At 27.5% G+C, this 10334-nt stretch overlaps 4 protein-coding genes across 4 annotated transcripts; 2 read left to right on the forward strand and 2 right to left on the reverse strand.

Annotated features, from left to right (window-relative positions):
• Positions 1-6: 6 nt before the first annotated feature.
• LOC107066012 (uncharacterized) lies at positions 7-3409 on the reverse strand. The gene is given in 6 exon segments (XM_015320207.2): positions 7-980; positions 1074-1250; positions 1384-1644; positions 1705-1885; positions 1888-2101; positions 2175-3409. Coding segments are annotated over 5 exon segments (1230 nt in total). The 5' UTR covers positions 2021-2101; positions 2175-3409; the 3' UTR covers positions 7-502.
• A 140-nt stretch (positions 3410-3549) lies between these two features.
• LOC149031556 (uncharacterized) lies at positions 3550-5444 on the forward strand. Its single transcript, XM_089175720.1, is given in 6 exon segments — positions 3550-3887; positions 3950-4104; positions 4175-4602; positions 4605-4836; positions 4909-5023; positions 5094-5444. Coding segments are annotated over 6 exon segments (1236 nt in total). The 5' UTR covers positions 3550-3690; the 3' UTR covers positions 5203-5444.
• A 282-nt stretch (positions 5445-5726) lies between these two features.
• LOC107065986 (RNA-binding motif protein, X-linked 2) lies at positions 5727-6926 on the forward strand. Its single transcript, XM_015320158.2, has 4 exons — positions 5727-5903; positions 6000-6152; positions 6541-6670; positions 6750-6926. The coding sequence occupies exons 1-4, from the start codon at positions 5890-5892 to the stop codon at positions 6870-6872; spliced, it is 420 nt and encodes a 139-aa protein (XP_015175644.1). The 5' UTR covers positions 5727-5889; the 3' UTR covers positions 6873-6926.
• Positions 6824-9663, reverse strand: Kat60 (katanin p60). The gene is made up of 10 exons (XM_015320155.2): positions 9399-9663; positions 9189-9324; positions 8954-9098; positions 8749-8860; positions 8551-8672; positions 8283-8462; positions 8064-8206; positions 7874-7986; positions 7635-7761; positions 6824-7522 (listed from the first exon to the last, which is right to left on the reverse strand). The coding sequence occupies exons 1-10, from the start codon at positions 9661-9663 to the stop codon at positions 7324-7326; spliced, it is 1542 nt and encodes a 513-aa protein (XP_015175641.1). The 3' UTR covers positions 6824-7323.
• Between the last annotated feature and the right edge of the window lie 671 nt (positions 9664-10334).

Below are 10334 nucleotides of genomic sequence, written 5' to 3' on the forward strand. Positions count from 1 at the left end.
ACATTCTGATACGTTAACCTAAAAAGCGGGAAAATTCAAACGTGGTTTTGTAATAACTAGGTACTGCACGAGACAATTCAAAATTGTTTACATTTCATTTTCATTTTATTTTGTTTCAGAAAAGGATTATTTTATCCGAGATTAGTTGAAACATTGCGAGATAAAATCGCAAAAGAAAAACGCGTAATAAAAAATAAAAAACTTTTGAATTACTCGAATAGAAAGAAAAACAAAAATGTAATGTTGCAGTTTGAATCGAAGAACCATTGTTTATAAAATATAAATTTACGTTGTATAAAAATTATATTATCGTCCAATTTATTTCGACTTATAATTAAGATACAAATTTACTAAATAGTTTGACCTGACACTAATTGTAAAATACATAGCAGTAAGCTGATGGGGTGTATTTTGTATAAAAAACGAATCAGCAAAGGACAAAAATAGAAATTTGCGAGGATAGCGAATAAAATGATTTTTGATTAACGATAACGTTAATTGTTCAATCAAATTGAATGAAATCAGGTACGTCAGGTTCGGGGGGTGGTATATACCAGGGATCATCGAGTTCCCAAAGATCAGGATGAAGATCTTCTCGACCAAATGGTGGTTTATGTATTACTGGGCATTGTTCACCTCTGAAAAATCTTTCTAATTCATCCGGATCAAATGTTGGATATTGGAAGTATTCTGGACGCTTATAAATGCGTCGTGGTGGTGCATGTGTTACAGCAGGTGGTACATAAATGTCATCGTCGTCACTTATGTGTATGAGTTCTTCCTCGCGAATTAATTCATCGTCAACGTCCAATCCCGATTCTATGTCAGCGATTCTTTTAAATTCTTGATCCAATTTCCTAGCCACTCCGCTTTCTTTCATAGCAACTAGGGTTTTTTTCATAAACTCACGAGCTGCTTCAACGATCGGATGATCTATGGTATATTCAACACGGAGAAAAGGATCGTCCAAATCCGGTACTCTAAGAGATGATTATAATTCTTTTATATTTTAAGGGAAAACTCTAATTTATTACATAGGAATAAAAGAAGAACAATGTTAAAGGTATTAAAACCTTTGAAGATATCTGGGTGGTGTACTAGGTTCTACAGCAGTCATGTCTTCTAAAGTAGCAACCTGTCCACTGACATTCGCTACGGTTACTACAAAATCTCTTCTTGCTTGTTGCAAATCATCCAGCTTTGATTGTACAGCTATAGCCTCAGCAGCGTCTTGTTCGTCCAAGATCTCGCTAATAATCATTTAACTTAACATATGCGTCTGGATATTTAAATTAATCTCACATATGCGCAATTATTTGTTTAATTATTATCGAAAATGATGGAAAATGATTTCAGAAATGTGATCGATTTTGTTTAAGGCACCTGATAACTTGCATCGAACGATTGGCTATTTGTGAAAGAGTAACTTCCGCTGGTTGAGGTATGCTGATGATCGTAGTACGATTATCTTTGATTGAACCTGGTGGTATAACGATACTGTCAATCGGTCCTTTACCTATCGGTTCAGCACGAACAACATCTGCTTTGATAGTCTTAGCAAGCTCACGAGTTTTTTCTGGTATTGTTGGCAATGCTTTTCGTCTTTGAGTAGGTTCTCTTCCTTTTACCCTTTCTCGACCAATTCTGATTTAAAAGCAACAATCATATCACTTGATTTAATATTGAAATATCTTTCTTACAAACCTAGCATCACCACCAATCGGTGCTGGGGTTCGTTTAGGCTTACGGCCCACTTGAGCTGCTTGCTGTTCCATTTTACGTTCATAATCTTGCTTTATTTTTTCCGCATGTTTCATTCGAGCTAACATCGTTTTCGTCAAACCTGGCTTACTGAAATCAATTTTTTTCGGCTCGTGAACCGGTTTTTTCTTCTCTTTGATAAATCCACTTTGGGTGGTTCAATAGTTTCTTTCCTTTCCTCATATTGTTTAACTAAAGCTGCTGATTTTGCTTGACGCAAGGCTTGGGTTTTTGTTAAACCTGGTCTGCGGGTTGCCATTGTTAATGAAAAACCTCAACTCGTAACCGGTTGAATCCTTTTCTTGTCATTTAGTGATGTCAAACCTGTACGTTGATAATCCTAAAAGATTAATGACAAATCAATAATAAATCATACACGTTTTAATAAATATTCTTAAGTAATCATACATTACCCAATTAAATAAGATTTCTAACTTCTTTTTTCGTGATTTTCGTTGATAATTTATCTCGATGATAATGAACAAAATTAACCATAAAATTTGTCATCTCTCAAGTTACGATTTTAACAATCCATCATCGTAGATATCATTCACATTAAAATACAATTAATTTATTTTTACATTAATGTCAATCACTGCTTACAAGAATTTAAATATTTATTTGGGCCTGAAGGGTTGTGTGTGTAATTAGATTTGACAAGTAGAAGGTTTGAATTCTTTGACACAATGTGCCATATTAATGAAACATCATTTGTTTTACAAAATTTCATTCAACGAAATAAACGAAAATCTTTTCTACGGATATTTGATTTTATAATTAGAAACAAATTATAATTGTACTTTTGCAAATGTTTAAATTAAAATATACGATGAAGATTATCAATGAATATTATTATTTCATATAATTATGTCGAGAAAAATATTAGATAATTATGATAGAATGACGGATACTTTGAATAATTATTCGAAAAATAATAAAACAGAATATTCTTTTGATTTATGTAATAAAAAATATTTAGAACAATTATCTGACATCGCACAATGTCCTGGTGGATGTTTATATAAATTGATACAATCGGAAATTAATTTACAAGACAGTAATAATAGTTTCCTTACTGAAGATTCGTCGTCTTCGTTGAATGTAATTTTGTAAATTTGACGATTCATATTGTTACAATATTTTGTTCTTAATTTTATATTATTTTAGATACGTCAATCTAAATTAATTAAAAATAATAACGATGTTAATATCGATGATATTTTACAAACTAAAGTAAAGTGTCCTAATTTTTATAAATCGTTGGAGGAACAAGACAAATACGATAAGGTAATTTGAATAACACATTTACAATAATTTAAAATATATGTGTAGATAATTTGAACATTGAAAAATATTATAATAAAAAACAAATATAATTATATTTTAGATTCGCAGGTGTGGTATAGTAATCAGTACAGTAATGATGATTGCTAAACAATCTTATACAAATATTACAACGGAGCATGTAAAATGTACAGAATCATATTTTCAAAATTTAAAAGGAATAAATGGTTATCCACACAATATTTCAAAGATTTTACAAATTGTTGAAAATTTGAAAAATTCTGGCATGATCGAACACGAAATGAACAAGAAAGAAACCTAGAAAAATTATTTTCAAACAAACAAAAAAGATATTTACATTAATTAATAAATTAAAATATATACAAAAATAAAATGAATTGTTTTTAATTTTGTACAATTTCGTATCGATTCCAAATTCAAACTTGTAAAACTTATGACGTATGATTTTTTCGTAATAAATGAATATGTCTGATTAAAAAAAAAGAAAAAAAAAAAATAATTGAAACATTATAAATTAAAATATTATCAAAAATGTAATCTTTTAAAGGTTAAGTAAATTTTGAAAAATGTTAACTGTATAAATTTTGATATACGTAGTAAAAAAATAAAAAAAAATAAATAAAAATGGATGAATCAGAAGATAAAACTACAGATAAAGAAATTTCGATTATTTCTAAATCGGAAAATTTTACAGAATCAGAAGTTACTATAATTCCTCGATTAGAAAATGATAAGGAAGAAGAAACTGTCGAATCAGATAAACCAGAGTTCATTTCAACAGATGTTATTGAAGAAATAGAATCAAATGTTGAAAAAGAACCGTAAGAAATATCAAGATAAAATGTAAATTAACATATTTATTTAAAACAATTATTTTTAATAGACAAGAAGTAAAAGAAATCATCGATCTTTATGATTTTGAACCTGTTTTGTATTTCTTTAAAATATTTCCATTATCATTTGATAATCTGAATTATCAAGATCATGTTTTTGGTGTAATATGGCTACTGTTTTCTAAAAAACAGCACAAATCTCCAAGTATAATATTTCTATAACATTTAATTAATATTTTATTAATTAATTAAACATAATAAATTAATTATATCAGGTATTCCACAATTGCACTGGTGTTTAACATTCTTGCAAGAATTACAAAATAGTGATGGCACATACACGGATGATATTAATTTGTGTATTCAAACGATTCAAGATAATCTTATTGAACAATATATCAAATTAGGAATTTCTTTAAAAAATACAAACGAAAATATGCAATATCATGAACAATTAACGTCAATATCAACGTCCACATTAAAACATAACGAACTAGAGCCAATTAATATGGAAGAAGATAAAATATTACAAGATGAAATTATCAACGATGATAAAATGGATGAACAATTGATAATTGATCAAGAAGAAATTACACAATTAGATGATATTAAAACAATTCCAAACGAGAAAACGGTTAGTTATCGAAGAATTAAATTTTACTCTTATTTATCGAATAATTATTACATTTGTAGAACGGAAAATTAATTGAATCTACGAACGATAATTTTGATTTGAAAACGTGTAGAAAATCATGCGGAAAGAAAGGATTATTGAAAGAGGATGAACCTAAAATAATGAGTTTAACATATAGTGAAATGCTCTCAAGAGGATCATTTCCTTGCATTGAAGAAATAAATCATCAACATAATATATTGCTCGAAACTTGTACATCGTTTGGTTCATTTCAAAAATTTATGGAAGATTTACATTTATCGAGTATAATAATTAATATCTCGCATTAATATCTAATAGAATATTTATAAATTATAATTAAAATATTATTCGCAGAAGAATCTGTTACAAGCATGAATAAAAAACAGCTGATCGAATTGTTTAACAATATTAGAAAAAAATATATGGAAACGATTAAAGAACAAGTTGAAAAACTATGCAAATTAGAAAAGTATGCATTTTAATTATTTCGTATATTATTATTATTTTTATATTAAAATAAAATATTTATTTTTTTTCAGTTTTATGAAGGATATCGATAAACAATCGTTCAGAGCATATATAACAGATGATTTGATAAAACGTTTGTACGAATTAGGAAATTCTAATATTAAAAACAGCATGGAATAATTATTAAGATCTAAACATATTTAAATTATTTAAATTATTATACTACTTTGAATTTTACTTACATTAAATTTGATTTTCATTTGAAATTTCTTATATTTCGCACCCTGATGTCATGACATACGACTAACCACTAAGGCACTACAGCACGCGACTACGCGCATGCAACCACAGTACATGCGACTACCGCGCATGCGACTAATGCGCATACGACTACCGCGCATACGACTAATGCGCATACGACTACCGCGCATACGACTAATGCGCATACGACTAATGCGCATACGACTAATGCGCATACGACTACCGCGCATGCAACTAATGCGCATACGACTACTGCGCATACGAATACTGTGCATGCGACTACAGCGCATGATTCATGATATGCATCTATACTGCTCAGCTGTGGATGTAAACAATTTAGTTTTGTTTTATAATGCAAAACAGAATAGTATTAAATAAAGAATAATTTCATATAAATATTTTTATAAATATATAATCACGAATATAAACTTATGTATAAAAATTAATATTCATAATATATCTATTTATAATCTTTTTTTTAATAATACTGTTCTTACCTAACCAAAAATAAAAAAGAATTAATTTTAATAAATAATTTATATAAATGTGTTTAATTAAAGGTTTTTTAGTGTTTGTGAATTCTGAATAATTTAAAATCAAGCTGAAATGAATCCTTTGACGTAAGTATTACATTTTAACCTAAGAATTTATTTGTTTTTCTATTTATTGCATATGCACCACATATATTTCAATGTTCTTTTATATTATATTTGCAGTAATGTAAAAAATATAACAAAACTTGCTCAACAAGATTTAATTGGTAATAAAAAAACGTCTTGGCATGATCAATATAAAGATAGTGCATGGATATTTGTTGGTGGATTACCATACGATTTGACAGAGGGTGATGTTATCGCAGTATTCTCGCAGTAAGTTCAAAATAATATTTTTTTTTTATTTAAGTATATATATGTACATAAAAGTATTTTAATTTGTAATAATAAAAATACTCGTTTCATTTTAATGATATAATTTAAACGACTGACTTTTTCAAATAGATAGAATTTTAAATATATTTATTATTATCATTTGCATATCAATATTCGTAGTTTCGTTTAAATTATTTTTATATTAGATATAAAATTGTATAATGTATAATATATTTATATATTTATTTATGTAATGTTAGATTTATGTTTAATTTAAATTAGATTATTTAAGTTTACGCGTATTTATTGACATGGCATGTAAGTACATATGTGAGAGGCATCTGTTATTTAAATTATTATTATTAGTAGTATTATTATTATATTACAGATATGGTGAAATAGTAAATATTAATTTAGTACGTGATAAGGATACTGGTAAACAGAAAGGATACGGTTTTATATGTTACGAAGACCAAAGGAGTACTGTACTTGCTGTTGATAATTTTAATGGCATTAAGGTATGTTAATAAAATATTCTAAACTGCTGCAATATTAAATGTTAGTTTAGCTAATTATATTAATTTTAATTTTGTTTAGATTTTGGGTAGAACAATACGCGTTGATCATGTAGCCAATTATAAAGCTCCCAAAGAAACTAAATATATTGATGATGAAACTAAAAAGTTGAGAGATGAGGGTTGTGCACCGAAAAAATATTAATAAGATAAGTTTATCACGGATGTAAATAAAAAAATAAACATTTAGATTAATGTAGATGTGTATAAATTGAAATATTTTTATATTAATTAGTTTTTCTTTCTTTTTGTTTTTTGAAAAATAGTGTATAATACGACTCACAAAACAATGTACTTAATATTTGTGCTTAAAATTTAATTATATACATATATGATTGCTTTTTTTTGTAGTATTTTTTAGTTTTTGCCAAGCTCTTTCTATATATCTAAAAATTATCAATTATTTTGAGCATTTTCAAAGTTTTTCAATGATATCTTGATAAATGTTTTGTTTGTTTTAATATATTATTACACGTACGCGCGTGCATATGTGCATACATGTTTAAATAGAAAATAAATCTGGAATATATCTTAAGATACCAATCAATAGGTGTCATCTGCGTTAAAATAAGAAATAATTTTAATTGAGAATGTTATCAAGACGAACCAAATTCGCTCATCCATCTTTCATATTTCTCTAGATCTTCTTGAGATACACTTTTATTACATCTTTCTACGGCCTCGTCAAAATCTGTAGCAGATACCGGCAGATCTAATTCCTCTTTCGGTAATTGTCGTATCTGATCTGGTTTTAAACCAGCTATCTTTTTTCTCATCGACATCATAGAAGCATCTCTAAACGTAAAACGTCGTATAGATATTCATGTAACCAGTTATTTTCTAAATTCTAATTTATCGAAAACATTGTATTTTTTAATTACAAATTTATATTTAAAATTGTACGTACCTGCACACGTTCGTAATATCTGCTCCGGAATAACCTTCTAGTTTTTTTGCAATATCCGCTAGATTTACAGATAAATCTACTTTTACTTCACGAAGATTGATTCTCAATAAAGCTTCTCTACCTTCATCTGTAAAACAAAGATAATTTATTAAAAATTAATTAATATTATTGTCGATTACTTTATATGTTTTGTTCTAGTAAATAAAATTATAGTTCATATAATAAATCATAAAACTTACGATTTGGTAAAGGAATGTAAATACGCTTTTCTAATCTTCTTCTAAGTGCTTCATCTATATCCCATGGAAAATTAGTAGCTGCTAATACCATTACCACTTTACTAGGATCTTCACTAAAAAATATAATTAATTTTTAATAAATAGAAACAAATATAATTGAATTGAATTACCACAAAATAATAATTCTTACTTATTCGAACTTATTCCATCCATTTGTACAAGAAGCTCAGATTTAACTCTTCTTGAGGCTTCATGCTCTGATTCTGATCCTCTTCTAGAGCATAAGGAATCAATTTCATCGATAAAAATTGTACTTGGTGCATAAAATCTAGCCTGATAACAAACATACACAAAGTTTTAATACATATATATAATTTGTTATATAAATAATAATTATAATTATTATTACCATTTCAAAGAGTAATCGAACAAGTTTTTCTGATTCTCCTCTATATTTAGATGTGAGTGTTGAAGATGAAACATTAAAAAATGTTGTACCACATTCTGTGGCTACAGCTTTTGCAAGCATAGTTTTCCCTGTTCCTGGTGGCCCAACCATAAGAACACCTTTCCATGGTCGCCGTATTCCCTAATGAAATAAAACATAATAAGAATTCTGTTATTACGTAGATAATTAACGAATAGTTAATGACATAGTTATCTATAATTAAATATACCTTAAAAAAATCTGGCATCCACATAGGAAGGACGACAGCTTCCTCTAATAATCTTTTAGCTTCGTGTAAATCTGCTATGTCATCCCAATGAATATTTGGATTTTTTTGAACAATATCCCTTTCTACAAAAGTTCATAAAAACATTTTTAAATTAATTATAGTAATGTTTATAGTATGATACTTTAATAATTAATTTACCCAGTAAATCAACAAGATCTCGATCATTTCCTGATGGTTCAAATTTACGTTCCTCAGTTTCTACTTCCACCTTTACTGTTCCTGCTTCCACCTTTATTGTTTCTGATCTTTCCTATACACAAATATGTAATTAAATATATAAAATCAATTATTATATAATCATAGTATTGTATATAATATTTGATTATGATTAATAGATAAAAACCTTATTAGAATCATCTCGTTTAGATGTTCTCCTATCATCTTTCTTGTTGACTGTTTTATTTTCTGTTTTCTTCCCTGCAGGAATTGATCTTCTCGAATTGGTACGATTTTGTTGTTTTTGCTGTCCCTTTTGTTGTCTGGTATTTCTAAAAATAATATTAAATGTTTAATATGTTAAATGCCAAGATTCTTTCATTGAAATCAAATGATACTGAAAAATATCAAATTATTTTTACTTTTGTTCTGTTGTACTTAAAGGTGGCCAAACATCTGGGTCTCGAGCTGGTGTTTGGTTCCATGAAACATCTGTATTATTATAAGGCCACGATGTTGGATCTCTTGTTGGTTCTTCAAATGACAAACATGATGTACCTGAATACAAATAATTACATTTTTATAAAACAATACGTTATGTATATTTGTATGTATAGTTTTAACGATATTACCTATTATTCTATCACCGTGTGTGTCAACTTTGAAAAGTTGTAAGGTATGTGACGTAGCTTTGACTTTTTCAAATTCTTGAACAATTTGATGTTGCACCAGTTGCCATTTAGCCTTTCTTGTAACATCAGCTATACTTGAAAGCAGTCTATGAATTTGTTGAACGACACCTTGATAATAAACACCAGATGTATCATAATTTCCAGTTAATGCCATTTCACGTGCCAACTTTGTATTTTCACAAATTTCATTTATAGATACTGCCATAGTTTTTGTATTCTTCTTAATATTATATCCCAGATAAAAATTATTATAAAAAGATCATAAATGATTAAGATGATATAAATCAAATAGATTTTCTTTTATATTATTTAATATCAATTGGAAATAAACACTTGTTTATTAAAATTAAGGCGCCCGTATTTCTCCATTTTCTCTGAATCACAATAAAAAAGTTTTGTTTTATATTCTTACAACCAAATTTGGTAAATGAGTAATGCTTACTGTCTTTGTAAACACATTACACTCTCATATGTCAATTTGACATGTAATAATGTTAGCTTCATATTTAAAATTCAAGATATAACATTATCACGATAAATTCTCTCTTTTTTTCCATTTTATTATTTTTTAAATATATATTATTATTATTATTTAAATTAGGATTTTAAAAGTTATGAAATATTAAATGAACAATAACTGCATGCATGTATTCAACGGGTTTATGAAATAATTTAGTATGGAAAAATGTTAATATGGTTATGTTTTAACGTTTGTTTAATTATGCAAGTAATTAAAATGACATTGATTAATTAAATGAATTACAAATGTCATATACTGAAGAAACTACGGCTAAATATATAAATGAAAGTACAGTGTGTAAAGATTCCGAAAATAAAATCATGAAAAATGAATGCGGACGCCATATTGTGAATCAT

The sequence above is a fragment of the Polistes dominula genome, unplaced genomic scaffold, assembly GCF_049000335.1.
Source record: "Polistes dominula isolate Pdom_NZ unplaced genomic scaffold, Pdom_raw_medaka contig_17, whole genome shotgun sequence".
In the NCBI taxonomy this organism is placed as follows: Eukaryota; Metazoa; Arthropoda; class Insecta; order Hymenoptera; family Vespidae; genus Polistes; species Polistes dominula.